General features: G+C 37.7%; 2 protein-coding genes across 10 annotated transcripts in view; one reads left to right on the top strand and one right to left on the bottom strand.

Annotated features, from left to right (window-relative positions):
- Nucleotides 1-4320, top strand: part of LOC138745991 (DENN domain-containing protein 2A) — a 153846-nt gene extending 149526 nt beyond the window's left edge. For all 7 annotated transcript variants that reach the window (XM_069903643.1, XM_069903644.1, XM_069903642.1 and 4 more), the window contains 2 exons: nt 1365-1451; nt 1922-4320. In XM_069903643.1, the coding sequence (XP_069759744.1) occupies nt 1365-1451; nt 1922-1953 (119 nt within the window). In that variant the 3' untranslated portion in view covers nt 1954-4320. The remainder of the gene's footprint in view (nt 1-1364; nt 1452-1921) is intronic.
- agk (acylglycerol kinase) overlaps nt 334-22059 on the bottom strand; it is a 34635-nt gene continuing 12909 nt past the window's right edge. Inside the window, exons 6-17 of one of the 3 annotated variants that reach the window (XR_011346646.1) lie at nt 20927-21032; nt 20378-20410; nt 19850-19944; nt 18117-18186; nt 15482-15561; nt 13658-13715; nt 11430-11577; nt 9353-9450; nt 8514-8584; nt 6516-6600; nt 932-4897; nt 334-842 (exon numbers count right to left, since the gene is read on the bottom strand). Coding sequence is in view for 2 of the 3 variants with exons in the window: in XM_069903648.1 (XP_069759749.1) it covers nt 4727-4897; nt 6516-6600; nt 8514-8584; nt 9353-9450; nt 11430-11577; nt 13658-13715; nt 15482-15561; nt 18117-18186; nt 19850-19944; nt 20378-20410; nt 20927-21032 (1015 nt within the window). In the remaining variant the exon portion in view is untranslated. Of the gene's footprint in view, nt 4898-6515; nt 6601-8513; nt 8585-9352; nt 9451-11429; nt 11578-13657; nt 13716-15481; nt 15562-18116; nt 18187-19849; nt 19945-20377; nt 20411-20926; nt 21033-22059 lie in introns of all 3 variants that reach the window. The other 2 variants (XM_069903648.1, XM_069903649.1) reach the window with 2 other exon arrangements.

Below are 22059 nucleotides of genomic sequence, written 5' to 3'. Positions count from 1 at the left end.
TGCAATCGAATCAATGCAAGTTAGTGCCCTGTGAAGCATTTAATAAAACGGAATCAAATTTTTTATCCAGTCACAACTGAAGTGAAATTGTTCTTTATGCTACTCTAGCATAAAAAGATAATTGTACAATGTTGTTGGAAGGATTGGGAGAGAACCTTGTCTGAGAGTCTCGCTGCAGTGCTGCTCTTCCTTGCTTGGATATGCAGCTGTGTTTTTGCATTAGAGGTGAGAGTGACCTCCTTGTGTTGACAGAGCAAACAAAGCAACTTTAGTGTAGAGGCAAATATTCGCTTTAGATTGATTTACTTATTTACAATTAAACTGCAATAGGCATTGTTTTTTTGAATACTTTATTTTTAATTTTGAAAGGCTCTTATAAATTCAGGCAACAATACACTTTCTTACAACACTTGTGTATAACATACTGAGTCTGTTTTTCCGTCTCTCCCCTCCCAATACAAAGAAAAAAGTTATGTAAATTATCCAAAAAAAAATCATGTCTACACCATGACCTACTTTGATCCCAATCGTTTCCCTGCTGGAACAGGTTCCTTCATTCTGAAGGGTTGAAATTTATAATCTGTATACCTAGGAGTTTCAAATAGGGTTGCCACACTCTAACAAATGTGTCATATTTCCTCCTTAAATTGTACGTGATTTTCTCCAGGGGAACACAACCCTGCATTTCCACAATCCATTGTGTAAAATTTAGTTGGGATTCAGATTTCCACATGACGCAATAGACATTGTTGAAAAAGTATTTAACAGTTGGCCTCCAAAAGATTTATCTACGTTTAGCTGAGCCAAAGCTAGATCCTGCAGAATCCAACCATTTCTCTGGCCTGGTTTTGGAGAAGAAAGCAGAATGTTAGGTGGATAAATGCCCAATGTAAACAGATATATAAATTTTCCAAAGTCTGAAACCACCTACACTAAAGATCTTTTCTGGAAATACTTTATTTCACTCAGTTTACCAAAAATCTTTGGTGAAAAAGAAGTTATCTTGGAGCAGGCAGATCTTGCACTAATTCAGCTAATCATTCAGTTTCTGTGGGGAGAGAATGCAGTAACACCTGTGATGTAGAATTATTGAACCCCATTGGAATAGTATCAGAGGAAGGACCAAAGTTCCTCAATTATGGAATAAAATTAATTTTGATTTATATTTATTATACATGTCTAACTTTGTCTCACTACAGCCAGACTATACAATTTTACTTGATAAATGTTACATAACTGAAGAAGGAAGGAAGCAAGAGAAAGTAGATATGCCCCAGCATGCGTTCCGTGGATTTTCACCATTCCACCAGCCCTCAGGCATTACTTGGAATTGATATTATGTTCTATGTTTTTTAAATTTCTAGGCTTATTTGAAGTTAGAGCACAGGACTACCTGGAAACTCTTCCTGGGAGTGAACGAAGAGGGATGAACCGATTTCTTAGAGGACTAGGTAAAGTTTTTCTGATAAATTGTTTACTGTAAAGAATTTCACCAAAGGGAGTTAAATAATGCAATTCACAAAAGTACTGGGGAAACTCTTAAGGAATAGTGTATATAGATGCTGTAGGACCTGCTGATTTTCTCCAGCATTTTTGTATATTGCATTTTCTAAGGATGCACTGTGATCTGATGAGTTTATCACCAGTCTTTTGTGATGTATAAACTGCCATTTCTTGGGTCCACGACCCACGCTGCTCAATTACACTCGTGTGGCCAATTTATCTACTAACCCATGTGTTTGGAGTATGAGAGAAAACTCGTATGGTCATGGAAAGAAAGTACAACCTCCTTACAGACAGCAATGGACTTGAATCTGAGTCTCTACTGCTGTGATAGTTGCACTAAGGTGTTTAATGTTTTTGCACAGATATTCAGGGTGTTAACATTGTGAATGTTTAACAAGTGTTTATGACTTTCTAGGTAGTAAAATGAAATTTCTTCACAAGAAGTAAACCAACTTTGGAAAGCATCCAATGGCAAAGACGGCTAGAACCAGCGCACACTTTTTTTTCTCTAATTAGTGGTTCTTGAATCTGAAATTGGCAATTCATCAATACACGTGGAGGCCATTATATCAAAGCTCTGCCCACTCTAAATGTGAAAGCCTTGAGGGGGAGTAAAATCACATCTGGTGGTTCTCTATTGTTCAATCATTCCAAGTCTGCACCATCTCAGCTTGGCCTTCTACTCGTGACAATATACGTGACAATGTATGGTAAAGAACAAGTTTCCTGGATAAGTAGAAAAACAAGAGAGAAGAAAGCATCATTTAAGAGGGCTTTATCAGAGCTGGAAGTTCCAGAAGATGAGGAAAAGAGATAAATTACATTTGTAAATGTGTGAATTCTTTTTATATAAAACTGATTTGTAAATTGTTTTTACTCGGGTTTATCCTCAAGAAATCAGATAATCATTAAAACAATTGATCTATCAGTTGGATGTAGTCTTGCACCATGTTGTTCCATGGGGAAAGGTATAATGGGCCTAGGTGAAAATACATATCCTACTCCCTGTATGAGGACAGCTGAATGCTCTGAGGGGATGGATATAAAATGTACTTGATGCAGTATAGAGCTCCCTGTATATTACTGTCACAGTGTAAAAGACTTCCAAATCTCAAAGCACACAACCATCAATGTACAGCAAGAGTTATTAATGAGTTCCAATCTGCCCATGTTTAAACCATTGGAAATCCAAAAATGTAAACCAGGGTTCATTTTAGTGTAGAAGTCAAAATTTTTGAGTAATTTGCCATAATGCTGTAATAAACAGCAAGTATCACAAAGAATTCATTTTAACATTGGCCAAGACAAGTAATTCCCACAAGCAGGAACCAACATGAAATAGATTTTATGACTATGGCTTTGGATTGACTTCAGTGTCAGAAAAAAAAAAATCAAAAGTTTACAAACCAATCTTAGAAGAACAACTGCCACTTTGACCGAAGACCACACAACTACCAAATTATCTGTGAGGTGCGATGTTGTAGCATGTGATTCTTTTTTCCTTATTCAGAGATTTTAACATTCTCTCGCAATGTCTCAAGATGATGTTAAGGAATCGGGTATGCTTACTAATGCTTGTATGTTGCAGCGCTGATCCTTCACAGGTTGCCTGAGGACTCAAAAAAGATGGTACTAAAAATAAGAATGATCTCACCATGTTTACAATAGCCAGAGGTAAAGCAAAATTGTAAAGCAACTGTAAGAATTGAAACAAACAGTTAAAAGGGCACTGATGTTCAATCACTGTAATGTAGTTCTGGTGCAGATGTAAGTATAGTTTAGATTTGACACAGTGTATTATTAACATGATCACAATGGTTTCTTGGTTTACAAGTTCCTGGTAAAGTAATTCAAGAGTAAAGCTGATCATTTGGAAAGACAGTTTGAAAACATTGGACAAAGCAGTGTAGCACTTGTACACCCTTTCAGTCTTTGATTAGCATGTATCCTCTCCGCATTGGCCTTTGATCCTGATCCCTGGAATAAAATACAATTGTTTTTTCCACTTGTTTAAATCTCTTCTCCCATTTAAACCTGAATCATTTTTTGGTGACAAGAGCCATCACTGTAAGTGGCCATCATAAAATACAATAGTATCAACTTTAGTTGGGGATTTTACTGCTTGGGAGGAAAGTTTTTAGACTCCACAGATTGTTAAAAAACATGCACTGTGTGAAGAACTCAGACCTTTTGCTTTGATGCTAGGGGGTTCTGTATATTCCACATTAGTAGGAGCATATTTTAAATGCTGAATTGTGTTCACTTCAGCAGTTGCAAATGTTCACCTTTTTTAAAAAAAAGTTTGTGAATAGGTAATATCATTCTTCGACAGCAAGAGCATGGTTTTAAGGGTTTTGGACTGGCTTTTTAACAAGGAGGCCCAAATTTAAAGTGCACATATAAACCAAAGACGTACCATCTTGTCTTGCTTGGGATATTGAACTCCTAGGGAGTTATAGAGTTGCTGGGGGAGTCTAGAGATTGTAGGAGAAAACCTGAGGATATACAAGCTCCATGATGAATAAATTGTGAGCACACACAAGCCCACAATATTTTGACTACAGTCTAAGGATACTGCTTCTTTGTCTAATAATCAAAAATGGGATTTAGGAGCATGCTAAAAATGAAATGACCCACCTAACTAGCATTCACATAGCTTCTTGAATATTGTGCTACAAATCCTGGGATCTGTTCATGTAACTTAAGGAAACTTCTATTTATTGCAGTGACCTAATTAATCAAAATCTGTTGTTTGTATTTTGTCAGATTAATTGTTCGGGTATGGATGATCAATAAAGACATTTTTTTTAAAAATACCAAATTGAAAAATCATGTTCAATTCACAAGGAAATATTGCATAGATACAGCCAAAAAAAAAAATCTGCTGGAGGAACTTGGTGAGTGGAGCGGCAACAGCGAAGGGAAAAAGAATGGTCGATGTTTCAGGTGCAACTCCAAGGCATGTTCTTCTTTCAATGACAAGCAAAGTATTTAAAGAATAACTGTTGGTCACCAAGTCACAAGGCCCCACCGCCACAAACCATGGTGAAATAGAAAAGCACCAAGTAGGGAAAGTACTGCGAGAAATTACCTCCCTTATCGCTATAATGTTATTTTAAGCAACTGACATTTTGAGGAGGCAACTTTACATATTTCTCAGCAATACTTTTACCAATTTTCCTGAACCAGAGGGGGTTGTGGGAAACAAAGCTCTTCATTTTCACATATTCTCTGTATTACAAATAGGTTTTACTGAGCTTTGAATTGGTTTCATCAAGGCAGTTTTTTTGTTGGAATCACAGAAAAACTGCAGTTTTCTTGGAAGCAGTTTCACATCTACAGAGACGGCTTCATAATCTTCATTATCTATACTGAAGAAACCTTCAGTTCCCTGAGGAAAGAGGAAGAGAAAAATCAAAAATAATTACACAACCATTCAGACTGGATGTATTTTTTTTAATATAAAGGTCAATGTTTGTTATTACATATACACAATTACAATATATATAGTACAAAAATTCTTACTTGCTGCAGCCAAAGACTTATTAAATAAACTGCAATATTATACATTAAATTACCCTTGTTTGGAAGGAGATAATAGGGCAGCACGGTTGGTATAGTAGTTATATAAACAAAATAGAGAGAGTGCAGAGAAGGTTCACGAGAATGTTGACAGGATTTCAGGGTCTGAGTTACAAGGAAAGGTTGTGCAGACTGGGGCTTTTTTCTCTGGAGCATAGAAGATTGAGAGGGGACTTGATAGAGGTGTTTAAGATTTTAAAAGGGACAGACAGAGTAAATGTGGATAGGCTTTTTCAGTTAAGAGTGGGGGAGATTCAAACTAGAGGGCATGGTTTAAGATTGAAGGGGGAAAATTATAAGGGGAACATGAGGGGAAATTTCTTTACGCAGAGGGTGGTGGGGATGTGGAATGAGCTTCCGGCAGACGTGGTCGAGGCGGGATCATTGATTACATTTAAGGAAAGACTGGATCGTTACATGGATAGGAGGGGACTAGAGGGTTATGGACCAGGTGCTGGTCAGTGGGACTAGGAGGATGGGGATTTGCTACGGCATGGACTAGTAGGCCGAACTGGCCTGTTCTGTGCTGTAAGTGGTTATATGGTTATAGTGTAACTGGGGTTCAAATCTGGCACTGTCTGTAAGGAGTTTATACATTCTTCGTGTTTGCATGGATTTTCCCTGGGGACTCCGGTTTCCTCCCACCGTTCAAAAACGCACTGGGGGTGTAGGTTAATGGGGTGTAAATTGGGCAGCCTGGACTCATGGGCCAAAATGGCCTGTTACCGTGCTGTATGTCTAAATTGGAAAATTTTAAAAATAGTTACAGTTAGTGCAAGGACATAATAGCTCAGTAAATGAAATAGTACAGATGGATATTTTTGTGGTTCTGAAGTAGTTTCTGGTTAAGGTAGAAGGGGGAGGAGGTTCAAGGACCTAGAGGTGTTGGATTTTTCCCCAAAGGCAACAGTGAGAAAGGGTTGTGGTCAGGGTGAAGGGGATCCTTTATGATCTTGGCTGCCCTCTTGAGCCAGCATCTTACATAGATATCCTCAGTGGATGCAAGGGCAGAGGTCAAATCCAAATAAGATCTTCATCAAAATCAAATAGTATTCGATTTATCTTACAAGTAACATTATTCTCTTTCACGAGATTACAGACTATTATTTTTAATCTCTGACAGGCGGTGTTAATTAATAAAATGTAAATTTGGGCTAAGTCTTGGTGGAAAACAAAAAGCCAAAAACATGTAGAATTCACTCTCAACAGTCCTGAGCTATTAGGCAATATTTTTTTCTCCCTTTTGGTCAATTTAAGACTGGTGTGAAGACAGCTGAACAATTTAATACTTTGGGAAACTGAAATTAGCTACATCTTGAAGATAAATTCTGAAGTATGAATGCAAGGGCCCCTCATGCGATCTGTAGAAGAAAACTGTGGCCCTTCCTGGATTTTCTCAATGTTCAAGGTATGCAGTAAGACCTTACCTTTGGTAGTTGTAATTTACAGAAACTGGCTTGGAGAGTTTGGCTGCCTTCAGGGCATGAGAGCGGATCAGTCAACTTCTCACTCCTGTTAAAGGATTAGGGAAGAAATTGTGTGCAATAAACAAAATAACACGTCTCACAAAATTTGTGACAATATGCTATGTTTTTTGATGAATCAGGTGCCCATCAACTACCGGTTTCCCAGAAGAGGATTAGGAAAAGCAGTTATATACTGGTCAATGATGTGGAAGGCATTAATCAACTCTTGGCTTTACTCACGAGCCACTTACTATGGCCTCAAGCTAACTTGACTTTCGATTCTAGGGCTCCAGTCATTTCATGGTTTACTTTGAATAAATTAAGATCAGTGTGGATCAATCCAGTGGATTAAGAGATTTCAGAAGCAAATTCTAATAGTGCAGCCCCATCCAATCCCAGTATCTTCAGGCAAATAAATCTATAGATTGCCAATTTGTGGAAGATTTAGATTACTGACACTATTCTGCATTCCTCTGGACTGCACCTCTCAGTGTGAATAAAGTGTTTTACTCAAAGTGATAACTTTTTTTAAAACTTTTCTAAATGCCAATGGATTTATTTCATATTTAACATCCTCATTTCAAATTTCCATCAATACAGTATAATATGTTTGAAGTGATCTCATCCATAGGATGGGCAATACTTAAAACATAATTTACAGAAAGCACTAGTACCAGCTAGCTTCTAATTCATACACTTCAGAGACAATAAAAAAGAACGAGAGTCAAATTTCATATCATAGCCATTCAGCTGATCTTCGTCTCATCATCTCTATTTTGGTGTGGCTCTATGAGCAGATCACCACCTCTCAGGAAAAAATACAAGTGGGAGAACACAAAATTGAATAACAGCAGCAATAAACCACTTAAGCCTGCCCTTCAATATGATAATGGCTGATCTGCCTCAGGCTTTATCTTTGTACCAATTCCCAATCTTTCAACACATTCTCCCTCCCATTTTATACATTTTCCTTGATTTAGCCTCCACAACATGGAGCTACAGAATTCTAGAGATATGCTATCCTCAGAGAGGAAACACCTATGCAATTCAATTTAAAGTATTGTCCCCATACCTTGTACCAATGTTCTCTTGCCACTGAGAAAACATCTCAACATTTACCCTCTGAAACTTTTATGTTACAATAAATTCACTTCTCATTCTTCTAAACATTAAAGAATACAAATCTTTTTAGCTGCTTCTGATAGAACAATCCTCTCATTGCAGGAATTAGCTCAGCAAATTTCTTCTGAATTGCCCTCAAAGCCAGTATTCCTTGTTAAATGGAAGGTCTAAAATTGTTCAGTATTCCCAAGTGTGGCCTCATCAACATAATGCACAATTTTAATTTTTTAAAAATTTCCTTTACTATTAGCTCAAGGACCTGACTTCCATCTTGACCTATAGGAATATGCACAACAAACTATGCACATGCACGTTAGGATTATTTAAAACCTGGTCATGAAATGCATAGAACATTGGGTGACATGGTTGGCATAGTGTTTGTACATTCACCCTGTATCTGCGTGGGTTTTCTCTGGGGCTACGGTTTCCTCCCACCCTTCAAATCATAGCAGGGTGCAAGTTAATGGGGTGTAAATTGGGCAGCAAGGACTCATAGGGACAAATTGGCCTGTTATAATGCTGTATGACTAAATTTTTTAAAAATTATTTTGCCTTCGATTTCCAGCTAAGCCTTTATAATGACTTGTTGAATTGGAGCCCCAAATAATTAGTGTTTGCACTTGAAACCTCAAGGTTTGAGAAACCAAACTCTTTTGACATATTATTTGGTTTAAAGAATAATGCAAGTCTCTGGAATTAACACAGGGAAGAGAAACCATTTTAGAACACAATCTGTGAAAAGTTTAACAATATCCATTTTAATGTGATCCTGTTATCCCTGTCAACAATGTGAATACAGAAACACTTATCCGGTACACTTCCACAAATTATACTTACCCTGTTGTAAGAAACTGCCTTCTGCTGATGGTGTCTGGTTCTATACAAATATTCATGGAGTCTTCAGTGCGCTGTAGCAAAAAGGATAAGCCACTGAGGTGTTTATTCAGAATATCACCATCAACATCTTCGTGAAGTTAATAGGCAAGGTAGGATATATTTAGGATATATCAATGTGTATGATAGGACAAGCAAAAAAACCAAAAATCTGTGCAGCATACTGAAACCCTGAAAACAAATAGATTGCTACTGGCAGTATAGTTGAGATCACACCCCATGCAAGATATTTTCTGCCCCCATTTCAAATTGAACACATTAGATTCCATTTAGCACCTTCAAGCGACTTCCACAGAACGTAAAAATTAGCCATCAGATACTTATTTCAAATTATGACATCACAAAAGTGACAGAAGCATTAAAATTAATGAATTAAGAGAACGGCTAATAGGCCAGTGCCCCAGTGGAATCCACAAGGAGAATTGTGCATTCTGTCGGAAATTTTCACTCATTTCCAAATTTCTTCCCTTTTCTTTTCCAATCAAAGCAAGTTCACTCTCTTGTCCAAGTAAGGGATTTTCAAATGTGAAACTAGATGAAGTACAGGACCAGGCAAAGATTGGAGCCCATTTAGGTTTCCCATTTTATGACTGACTGCTTCACCACAAATTAAGACACATCACAGATGCATGTATGCGTTAGTATACATAAATTAATTGGACCAGATTAATCCCCATAGGAATAAAGTTATCAGCTTTAAGCAAATCTCTGAACAATATTATGAAATATAATCTTTACTCCTATTGTTTGTTTCGGTACTTATGAACAATCAACACTCTCACCTTGAGGTTTGCCTGCTTGTTGAGGGTACTAATGGTCACCTCCACTGCTGCCTTCTCTATCTCCTCCCAGTGTTCTGGCTCCCCTGGGTTCAATGTCACTGTAGCAATGAAAACCAGGGAAACTGCTGAGAACTACCTCTCAAGGACATCAAAACGATGTAATCTTAATTCATGTTGTCTAAGATAACAAATGTATTTATTTAGGACGTTGATACAGCACGGTAACAGGCCATTTCAATCCATGTTGCCCAATTTACACCCATTAACCTACAACCCCCCCCAAGTATGTTTTGAACAGTGGGAGGAATGCTATGTCAACAGTGCCGCCCATGGCTACAGGTGTACAATAATTTGCAGGAATATGGGAAAAGAGCAATGAAATTGGAACAATTGGTATTGTTCTACCTAAAGACATGATGGTAACTTCAATCCAATGGTTTCCAACTGTGCGATAATAATTCCAGGACATAAGCTTGAAAAAGAATCCCTAAAGTGGTCAAGGAATTCAAAACGCTCACTGTAAGCTCATATTACTACATAGCTCATATTGTACATGGTTTTTTTTTTTGACCATCCTGCAAGGAAGAGCTATTCCTGGAATATTTAGACATCCAGTGAATCTTTCAGATGAGCCACTCATAAATAATTGCTGCAAATTTTTCCAGAGCTAATCAACTCTGGTTAGTACTTATATATGAAGCCTTTTCCGAACAGCTAGATAATTGAATACATCACCACACAATTCAATGAATGGAAAAAAACAAGGTAGTTTTCTTTGGAGCATAGGAGGTTGAAAGGGGTCTGAATGAGGTCTACAAAATCATGAGGGGGTATAGATAATGTGGACAGCCACAGTGTTTCTAGAGTAAGAGAATCTAAGACAAAAGAGTGTGAAGGGTGTTGGGATTGTGGGGACAGTTCACTTCTTGGACATATGGAATGACCTGCTAGAAAAAGTGATAGAGACATGAACATAGGTTTTCTTTAGGAAACACTTTATAACTGCATGGGTGGGAGGGGCTTGGAGGGGTATATGTCTAATGTAGGCAAGTGGAACAAAAGCAGGAGGGCATCTTGTTCAGCACAGACAAGTTGTATCTGTGGGCCTGTTCCGTATTGTAGAACTCCATGAACACTTTCTGTGATTTGACAGCTGGAGAACAAAATATCAACAAATATGCTGTGAAACACTGGGGAAGAGGCTCAATTCCTTGATCAATTGTAATGTGAAAATCAATTTTACTGGAAAATATTAAAATACCACAGTACAAGAGTATCCCTTAGGGGTGGGGAACCTGCAGCCCGTGGTTGGATTGCTTACCGTCTGTTCAGGCAATATCTGACCCCCCCCCCACTGTCAATGCCGCCACCTCCCTCTTCCCCCAGACAAACAAGAAATATACCTGTTTCTTCTACGCTCCGTACATCCTTCCTTGTCCCACCATTCGCTTTCAAATTATACAACGCCAAATACAACATGATAGCCGCTAAGCTAGCTCTCGCAAGACCTTGGTCGCCGTTTATTTTGATGCATTAGCCACCCCTGCTACAGATGTAACTTTGCGTAGATAAACCCGTACATTATTGAGTATGGGTTTCTCAACATGTCTACTTCAGTTAATTTGTGGATATGCAACTATTGTGTATGTAATTTGAAAGCATGTATTTTCAAGTCTGAGTGAATGAGTGCATTTTAACATATTTTTAAAAATTTCATTTATTTATTTTATATATTTCATTTATGTTAGCATCAGTTCAACCGTTGACACGGTGTTACATGGTAAAAGGTTCCCTGCCCCTGCCTCAGGGTTTTCTGTTCATTCCAGAATTAGAATTGCTACAATTTCCGCCTGAAAACAGTTTGGCTACAAAGGGTGCATCATGACCCTGGAGCTAGTAAGTGTGAATTCGCAAGGAAGGTGTTTAAAACAAAGTAGCGTTTTCCCTCCAGGATGTACAGAACCTCCAGTCCTGTGAAGTATGCACAATTCCTACCACTGCACAACCAGGTAACTGCATAGAGAGTCAAGAACACTCATGACACCAAAAGCAGATAAAAATAACCAGAGCATCTCACCCTCTTTGGGAGTTGCCCAGTACAATTCTAGCCTTTTAAGTATTCGTCGCCACAGGCTGGGTCTCAGGAGATTCTCTTCACATTGGTCTGGAGGTCTCTCTGTGGGACCCAAGTATGCAATAGAGGCCTGGTGGGTTGGAGGCCAATTCTGGACAAATGTGGGGGGAGAAAAAAGCATGCTATTAGTAACACCTATACTGTGCTCAGGTTGACAGTCATCTTAGGGAAAAAAAAGGCCTTAAGTGAAGTTAAAATACAAATCAACAATTAAATAGATGTAATTAATCACTCTAAAGCACATCTCAGGGGTGCAATGCTATCAGACAGACACTGACCCCAAGTCAAAGGATGAGATATTCGGACAGGGGACCAAACGCATGGCCAGAACTAGTTGATGAGCAGATTCAAGAGAAGGCAGAGGAAAAATGGGTTGGCAATTCATGAACATTGCCAAGATTTAAAGTTAGTCACGGACTAAGAAAGGGAGGCATACACAAGCAGTTAAGTGTCAGAGGAAGCTAGGCGAACTGAATGATGTTTCAGAAAAGGGAATGCAAGAACATGGTGTCATTTCCAACCACATGCGACAATGTTGATTTACAATATTAAATTATGGCCATATAATCAGATTTACTATTTTCTTTGAACATACCCACTCTACAAAAGAGGAGATGCTTTCCCTATAAAAATGGCTAGCCCTTGGGTCCTTACCAGGTGCATCCTACAATATTATCAAATTTATCAAGTCCTGGCAGAGATATTTCTATCATTATTAGGAGCAGGTGATGTACCAGAGGACTGGAGAGAGGCTAATATTATTCCTTTACTTAAGAAGGGTTGCAAGGTCAAGCCAGGTAACAACATGTCAGCAAGTCTTACATTGGTTGTGAAAAGGTTATTGGAGGGCATTCTGTGAGAAAAAATTCTATTTGTATTTAGAAAGGAAAAGAATAATGTCAGCTTAACTTTGTTCATGAGAAATCACGTCTCACAAATTTAACTTTTTTTTTTGAAGACGCAATCAAGAGTATTAATGAGGCAAGGCAGTAGCTTGTCTACATGGACTTTAGCAAAGCCCTTGACAATTCCATGTGGTAGACTGATCCAGAAGGTTAAATTTTAAATTTAGACATACAGCATGGTAACAGGCCCTTTCGGCCCACAAGCCCATGTTGCCCAATATGTTTTGAACGGTGGGAGGAAACCCACATGGACACAAAAAGAAAAAAGGGTGAAAACCACTGTTTAATTGTATGTAATTGATTCGTTACGTGCACGGTTTCATAACTCCAAAGGAAATGGGCCAATGACAATTTTTCTCAAGCAAAATATTTCAGTAACAATTGGGTCTAGGGGAGTGATCCTCAACCTTTCCTTCCCACTCACATATCATCTTAAGCAATCCCTTGCTAATCACAGAGCACCGATGGCACAGGGATTGCTTAAAGTGGTATGTGAGTGGAAAGAAAAGGTTGAGAACCACAGTTGTAGAACTTGAAGACTTAACAGTACAAGACATTGGTGAGACCACATTATTTTGAGCAGTTCTGGTCACCCTGTTAAAGGAAGGATGTAATAAAGCTAGAAATTATGCAGAAAAGATGCACAAGGTTACTGGGATTAGAAGGCTTGTCTTAGAAGGAAAGACTAGATAGGCTTGGGATGTTTAGGGGTGATATTACAGAGGGCAAAGACAAGGTGAATGGCCCCAGGTAGGAGAGTCCAAAAATAGAGGGCATATATTTAAGGTTCAAGGAGATTTAAAAGGGAACTGATGGGCAATAATTTCCCATGCAGAGGGTATTGGGTATGTTGCACAAGCTACCAAGTATAATTATAACATTTAAAATCCATTTAGACAGGTACGAGCTCAGGTATACTTGGCCAGCATGAATGAGTTGGGACAAAGAGCTGCATAACTTTGACATATTTCCTGTGAGCTATTCTGTAACGGATCACCTGGAGAAGGGCAAATGACAATTACGGTATTTCATTCCTATTTTTCCATTCCAGTTTAAACAGTCACATCAGTACACAACCTCTACAAAGAGTAAAGAGTGATCCCATTAAGTGGAATGCTTTAAGTTATAATATTATGGAGCTTGTCCAGTCACACCAATATTTCTCTGAAAAAGTAAAAATATACAAAATTTGAAGAAAAATTTCTCAACTTGCATAATCTCCAACATGGCTCAATAAAAATAATAAGATAAAAATCAAGCACTCACTTTTAATATACTGAACAGATGACATGCCTTGTCTTTGAGAGGTCCAAGGTACCAATATCTGCAATGGAATAATACTGAAGAAATATTGTGAATGGTTGAAACATTATTAAACACAAATACTAGGCAATGCATTAGAAACCATACTACAGTAAAAGTCCAAAAATCCAGATGCCAGTAATCCAGACCACCTTAGAATCTGGACTCTCAAACTTTTTTAAATTTAGGGGGCTTTTTTTTGTGTGCATGCATATGCATGTAAGCGACACAGATGCACACTGCGGCATCAAGCGACTACACAATACAGGTAATCGTTTCACAAAGAAATTAATTTGTATACTGTATATTTCTATAATAATATTAATTTCTAAACATAATTTTAATTTCAAGCCTTACACACTTTTTTGTAGTTTAAAAAAGTTTACATTTTTGTCAAGTCTTGACTTTAAAAACTGCTCATTTGATAAATGAAGTGTGCTGTATTTGCTTGTGAATAAACTTTCAAAATGTACCTGTTCATCTCGATTCCTCCTTAAATTTAAAAAATACTGCCCAAGAATCCAGAAAATTCAAAAATCCAGACTGACCCAATCCCTGAGCAGTTTGGATTTGAGGACCTTTACCGTATTAAGAAAACATGTATTTGTATCTTTCAGAATCCTTGATTCAATGTTCCTTTTACTATCAAATAATAATACATTAAAAATCTAATATACATGATATGCTTCAACTTTCATCTGCCACAAGGCAGACAAAGAATTCCCATGAGAATTGCCTGGTGCCCTTAACAATAGGAGAAAGAGAAGCAAAAAGGAGTTGCTTTAGAGACCCTGAGTGTCTGTGGATTTGCCTCCAGTGGTCTCACAGCCTCTGTAATTGAAGACTCCAATTCAAACCATTGGCAACCCATGCTTCAGATCCAAACCTCCAATAAGATCAGGAAGCCTTCAGCACCCTTTGGGATCCCTTCTTGACAGCCAAAGTAACAACATTTAATAATGTTGTCTACACCTTGGTTATACTGTAAACCTAATGCACTGATTCAAACTTACATGGAGCAGAAATTAAAGTGTTTTTATTCAAACAATTGTCTTTTAATCTCTTCCTCCAGTCAGTACCAAAATGTTGGACCAAGGTCCTAATTGGTCACAAACCTGCTAAATATCTCTTGACAGCCACTTTGAGAACTGGTATTTGTAGCACTGGCTGTTCCCACCTTTGTGAAGATTAGATTTTCTGCTAACTATACCAGCAGTTATGAAACTATGGATGTGAAATATATATAATCACTCATAGTTATACAGTTTTATCATGTGCTGCTGTGTTCTTCCTGAACATTTACGACCATGCCTGAGAGGTTCAAAACTTGTTTTTTATTTTTAAGATGCAGTATAAAGTGAAACAGTTGCACTGCACATTATACATCATGACTTAAAACAAATAATAGTAGTGAGACACTATTGGCAAAAATTAGATGGAAATGCCCTGGTTGGATGTGCTATTCAACAAAAGGATACCCCACATATATTGGAACATTTATTGATGGTACTGTTTCCAAAGCCAAATCTCTGAAAGCATGGTATTGTGGGTCATAACTGAAATTAATAGATTACAGCGCATCTTGTCCATCTGTACCTAGGTACTGAGGGAAGTCATTTGTATAATCAGCTAGTTCTAAACCAAGAAGTGTAAATGTATCCATAACTATAATTTAAGAAATAAAATGATGCGCCATCTCAAATTAAATATTAAAATGTAGATTCCAATGAAGCATCCAATTGCCCTAGCCTGCTTTTTTTTCCACCATCTTCATAGAGTGTCTCTTACTTTGAGAGTTTAGCTGCTGCATCTCTATAGGCTCCCCATCGCAAACCGGTCACTGCGAACACTGGACGATCCTTATCACCCTGAAAGCACATTGGGAGAAATTACTTTAAAATTGCAGAGGAACTCACCAACCAGTTCACCAATCAATCAAAACATGCTCTGTTATCAACAATGCTCCTGTGTGTAACATGCCATTCCTGTGAAAGTTCATTTCAGACTTACTATTTCCAGTTTAACTGGCTCTCATGTTGGAAGTCAACTTCTAATCTTCCAATGAGCCAACCAAATTTCTTGAAGAATAGGCCTGAATAAACTCTAAAAATGATTGGGGGGGGCAAGAGAAAGGTGGAAAACTGCTCAGGGTAGGGATAAGAGGGAGACTGAGGCAGAAGGTCAAAGTTGACCTGAAGTACTACATTGCTGAATGGACACAATGGGGAAAATGCACAGAAGGATTATAGATAATCCTCTTTTTTAATATATATATATACACACACACACACACACACACACACATATATATATGTGTGTGTGTGTATATATATATATATGTATATATATACACATATATATATATGTATATATATATACATATATATATGTATATATATACATATATATATATACATATATATACATATACATATATATATGTATATATATATATATACACATATATATACATATACACACACACACACAAACATATATATATATGTGTGTGTGTGTATATATATATATATATATATATATATATATAAAAAAGAGTAGAACAAGTGTAACTAACCAGAAGTGCATGGGAAAAGCCAAGTCTGGAGTAAACAGTCATCAGCGATGGTCTACTCAACAATGTGGCAAAGCAGGACTCATTGAAGCCACATTATAAAACTGGATAAAGACAGTTCGGAGGGATGGATCTGCAGTCAAGATAATCAGCTTTAAAAAAAAATAGTCTCAAGACTTTAACTGATACAGTTTTAGTCACCTCCCTAGGAAAATTAAAGATTCAACCGTTGTGGAAAATTTGTGACGAGGAATGAAGTGTTTTAAAAAATTTTTTAAAACAGAGTTAAATCTTGTGGTATAGTAGATGTTGGTCAAACAATCTAATTACCTGGTGAAGAAATAAAGGTTATTAAAGTTATAGTAAGATAGAGATTGTTGATTGGAGATTGATCCTTATGTTTTGAAAAGGTTTCCCAGGGAACCTTGTGAAGAGAAGCCAAACCAAGGATTGATTCCCAGAGAACACCAGGCACAACATGTAAAGATGCTACTGACATCAGTTGTGGTTACCATTGGTTAGTTAATATAAAACTAGGTAAATCATGTCCCACTAAGATGGTCAATGATAGAATAATAGGGGATGTTTTGGGCAATTGTGCCAAAGGATTCCAGTGAGTTGAGAGTAGGTTAATTAATCACAGTTAAGCATGGGAGTCAACAGAAATATTCTCAATTTTAAGAGGGAATAGGACAGAAACAATGAAACAAAGAGCCTTGTTGACAAGTTGAACTTACAGAAAGCATAAGGTGAGTAATATTTAGTAAAAACAGAAGTTTGAAGCTCAGGTTGGGGAGAAAAGAAATTTACAAAAAGGTGTTAATGCAAGAAATCAAAAATAAAAACAGAAAATTATTGGTGGAGAGGAAACAGTTAACTTTTCTGAAGAAACATCATTGATTAAACATTCACCCACTTTCAAATTCCCAACAAACTGCTTCTGACAATCGCCAGCATTTGATGATTTTATATTTTCATTTCTTTATGTGTGCCCAAGTGGAATAGCAGAAGGAAGAAAAACAGTGAGGACAGCTGATGGGCTGTTTCATTCTCAGTGGGATGATTCCTTGAATACTTTTTGAAAGTGTGTGGAGATGATGGGAAACAGGATTAAAGCATGTGGAGAAAAGCACCTGAGGGTTCTCTCAGTATTCCAGTGAAAAGGTGTTTTATCTTTGGCTTGGCTTCGCGGACGAAGATTTATGGAGGGGTATGTCCACGTCTGCTGCAGGCTCGTTGGTGACTGACAAGTTCGATGCGGGACAGGCAGGCACGGTTGCAGGGGTTGCAAGGGAAAATTGGTTGGTTGGGGTTGTGTGTTGGGTTTTTCCTCCTTTGTCTTTTGTCAGTGAGGTGGGCTCTGCAGTCTTCTTCATAGGAGGTTGCTGCCCGCCGAACTGTGAGGCGCCAAGATGCACAGTTGGAGGCGATATCAGCCCACTGGGTTCCATTTGAGTGAGAGAATGGATCAGCTCATGATGGGTCAATGTGGCAGGCACCAAGATTTCTTTTATATGATCTAGTTAAATGGAGTGGTGACTACTTTAAACAGTTGCTACAGTGTCCATTTAAATCAAAGTACCCTGGACTTCATTAAGCAGTGCTGAGGACGTGCAGTAATTATGAAGCACTTTTTTTGTCTGACATTGCATGTCCGTTCATCATATTTAGGCCCATAAGTTCACAGTAAACAGAATGCTTCCACAAAATCCTTGACTATTCATTCATGACACACAAGACAGCCATTCGTGGTTTTTATATGACCTTCAACCAATTAAACCAGAGTAATTCTGGTCATTCTTTCAGTGGAAACAAAAATTAGGATTTATTAGAAAATATTTCACTTCTTACCTTTATTTCCAAAATGTCCAGAGGAACTGTCTCGCCTTTCACAATTGCAAGTGTGGCATTTAAAATGAGTCTGCAATGCACAGCAAAGGAAATGTGACCAACGAACAAAAGCAGCTCGAGCTCAGCCACGGCAATTCTGCGGATCTTTTCAGCCATCATTACAAAAATAGTCACGAATTAGAACCAAGGGCACAGAAGGCGAAACAAAACCAAACAGGTCAAATGATTCAAATGTCAGCAATTCGCTAATCTCAGCCAAACAGAGGGTTTTATAACTGGCCTCAGTGCCCAGCAAGAAAGGTGTCAAGGCGCAAAATAAAAACATACCACATGAAGTTGCTTAACAAGACAACATTCACAGCAAATATAGACAAACATAAAAATAAATAAATTTTATTTAATATATAGTCGCATCTTTGAGGGTTTGTATGAGCAAGATTGATGTTGAATAGATGGTGACATTCATATTTAGAGGAACATGATACAAGAGCAGGGGTGTGATTTTGAGGATTTACAAGGCACTGATGGGGGCTCACTTGGAATATGGGACATTGTTTTGGCTACGTATTTAAGAAAAAGATGTGCTGGTATTGGAGATGGTTCAGAGAAGATTCACAAGAATGATTCCTGAAATGAAGGATTAGCATATGAGGAATGTCTGAAGGCTCTAGGACTGTATGCCTTGGTGTTTAGAAGAATGAGGAGGGACCTCAGAAACATTTCAAATGTTGAAAGGCCTGAGCAAAGTAGATGAGGCAACGTGGTTTCCCGTGGTGGGGGAGTCTAGGACAAGAGGGCACAGCTTCAGGATTGAAGGGTGTCCATTTAAAACAGAGATGCAGAGGAATTTCATCAGGTAGAGAGTGGTGAAACTCGGAAATTTGATATCCCAGGCAGCTGTGGAGGCTATCACTGGGTTATTTAAGGAAGAGATTGATAGGTATCTGAACAGCCAGGATATCAAAGGTTATAGTGAGAAGGCAGGGGAGTGGGGCTGAGTGAGAGAATGGATCAGCTCATGATGGAATGGCAGAGTGGAGTCAATGGGATGAATAGCCTGCTTCTGCTCCTGTATTGTGGTTTTTATGGTCTAAAATGTTTGCCTGGATATTTGCTATAAATATGGATATTAGATAAGTAATCAGGTTATCTCAGATCTGCCCCTGGCTTACTTTCTGGTAAATGTCATAGTCTTTAGTGCACTCACAAAAAAGCAGATGGTACACATGAATCTACATCAAACACAGTCAGGATATTCATGAGAAGGGAGGAAGAAATTTACTTTTCAAACAACTGTAAAAGTGTAAGAATCCACCCTGTTCTTGTATCCATTTCAGAACAGTGAGAAAAAGTGCAAGGTAATGTGAAACTTTGAATTCAAAATAAGTGAACAATGACTGGAAATAAAATAGGCATCCACTTCTTTCTCCCTCTTCCTTATGAAACAGGTCATCATTAATTTTCCATACATAACAAACACACAATATCACAGAACATCAGCAGTCAACTACACCAGAGATAGTTAGTCATTACTAGGAGTTGTTTACAAGGAGAGAAATGAAATATTATCTGCAAAAAACTAGCATGAAAGGTAATAATTTGCACAATTATATGATTGACCAAACTAGATTTAGTACCTTAAAGATAAAGCAATTCATTATAGCCAACCTAACTCCAAAAAAGATGCACATTCTCAAAGCCAGTTCAAATTTCAGTAATGACACCTTACTTACCCAGCCTGCTCTTTGCTGGTAGGATACAGTGCCTGGCTCAAGGAATTCATCTTTCCCAATGGAATAAATCCTATGGGGATCTTACTAAAGGTGGCCTAAACAAAGCAGAAGCAGAAATAAAAAAGCAGTTTATCTCCCAATTCCTTCAGACAATAGACCAGGAACAAAGATGTCTTCTTGACCATAAAAAAAATGAGTAGCAATACTTTAAAAAGGCTCTTAGTTTAAACATTTTAAAGATGAAAAATATGTCTGCAAGTTAAAAGATGTGTGTGTTTTGAAAAACAGATACCTTCTTTCCTTTAATTCAGGGATTTGATCAAGGCTAGCAAGATCTAACAGACGTCAAAGACAAGTAAAAAAACTCCACATTTTATTTTCCCAGAAGTATGATTTTCAAAAATAAAACTTCCAAATGGAACCATGTCTAATGTAGCTTTATCAGTAAAAATGTTGATACTCATTTTATTAATTTGTATAAGTGGAAATGATTGAAATGAACGATAAAATGTGGTCCAAGTTGCTTACCTCATCCTCTCTGCGAAGAAGTCCAGTTATTACCTAATGTAAAATGAGAAAAATGAGAAAACACAATCCAGCGTCAATACTTCAGAAGCAAAATTTACTCAGCAACTCTTAGTTTTTGGTATACACAGTTTAAAGCTTAATTAGCACCAGCTGGTGTAACACAATATTTCAGCATTGATCTGCCTGATGGTAATAGGTGCAATAAACAAACGTGCTGGAGAAACTCAGGTCATGCATCAACCATAGGACATAAAGGGTAACCAACATTTTGACCCTTTGTCAGGAAATGCATGCATATTTGACCCGAGTAAGTAATCCTCACTTCTTATTCAGGTGTGCCTTGTGTGATCAGAACAAATTAAGGCTATGCTTTAAAAGGGCAGCCTTTGGTAATAAGTAAATCAAAGGTTAAATGAAAGCAACCATTAGCAGTGGGCTGAACCACACAGGAAGTGGCCTGTGCTTCCACTGTGAACTAACACCCACTCCCTGTCAACTGATGTATTTATGTAGACATTCTGGGCTAGAACAAGTGACAGGTGTCAGTACCTTTGACATTTTAAACCATTGCTGGGAATCCACCACTCTGACCCAACACTGGTGACACAAGTTGTAACATGCAGAGTTCCCATTTAACTTAATAAGGCTTTCTATCCTGCAGATTGGGAAGAAAATGGCAAGTTATTTAACTTTCAACTTTTTTATTCATTTTTGAGTTCAAATAGCTCCAAGTATTTTAAAGTATATGATTTAGTTTAAAGTACGTATAACACGTTGATAGATTTTAAATATAAAAAACATCCAAAACCTTTTAGACAAGCTTTGAGACATTCTTGAGGCAACACAAGTTGTTGAGGCATTTTGGGTTGAAGGGGCTACTTCCTTCTTGCACTCAGACATTTCCCAGATGCAAAGAATAACTCAACTGGCTCCCGGCATTTGGCCAAGTGTGGGTGGTTTACAACCTGAATCCATCAAAATTCTTTCAAATATTCAAGTGTCATCAATCCAAAGACACCTATTTGGTGAGGCAAGGTTGGAATAAAAGGCAACTTAAACAAGGAGTTAGTTATAGGGCAAATGCCAAGCAGCAGTAACAAATTTGTTTTGTTTTTCTAGTTTTGAAAAAGTATAATTTGGATTTGAGTCATTTAATTTTAACTACTATACATCAGGTTCAAGAATGAAGCAGAAAATATCTCCCTCAGGACATCATCCATACTTGTCCCTCTTACATTTTTCCTTAATTTACATGCACAGCTGATGGAGTGATTGGAGATTTTTTTTTTTTTTTAAATCAAAAATGTGTTAAAATATTGGATTTAAACACCCTGCATTTCCAGGGCACTCCAATCCATTAGTTTAAAATAGCTCAAGTGCTTCAGTTTACTGTAAACTTGAACAAGACATCAAATATTTCAGTTTTCTGCAATTTTGAACAAGACATCACAAAACTATTCAACTGTATAAGCTTTTGATTTGTTCCTTTCTGCAACACTGAAGACATGACATCTTCATTGCTGGAATTATAACTTCATACAATGTACATATGGAAACAAGAAGCTATCACTGTTCAAGTAGTACCCAAAAATGGTAATAAAATATCATGGAGTTGGAGGTACTACCATGCTGGACAGCTTAGCCTCCTGGTTAGATTATATTGGAGAAACAACTGAATTTTA

Source organism: Narcine bancroftii, chromosome 11 (assembly GCF_036971445.1).
Source record: "Narcine bancroftii isolate sNarBan1 chromosome 11, sNarBan1.hap1, whole genome shotgun sequence".
Classification (NCBI taxonomy): Eukaryota; Metazoa; Chordata; class Chondrichthyes; order Torpediniformes; family Narcinidae; genus Narcine; species Narcine bancroftii.
The sequence above is the reverse complement of the archived record's forward strand: the minus strand, read 5'-3'. Positions and strand labels throughout refer to the sequence as shown.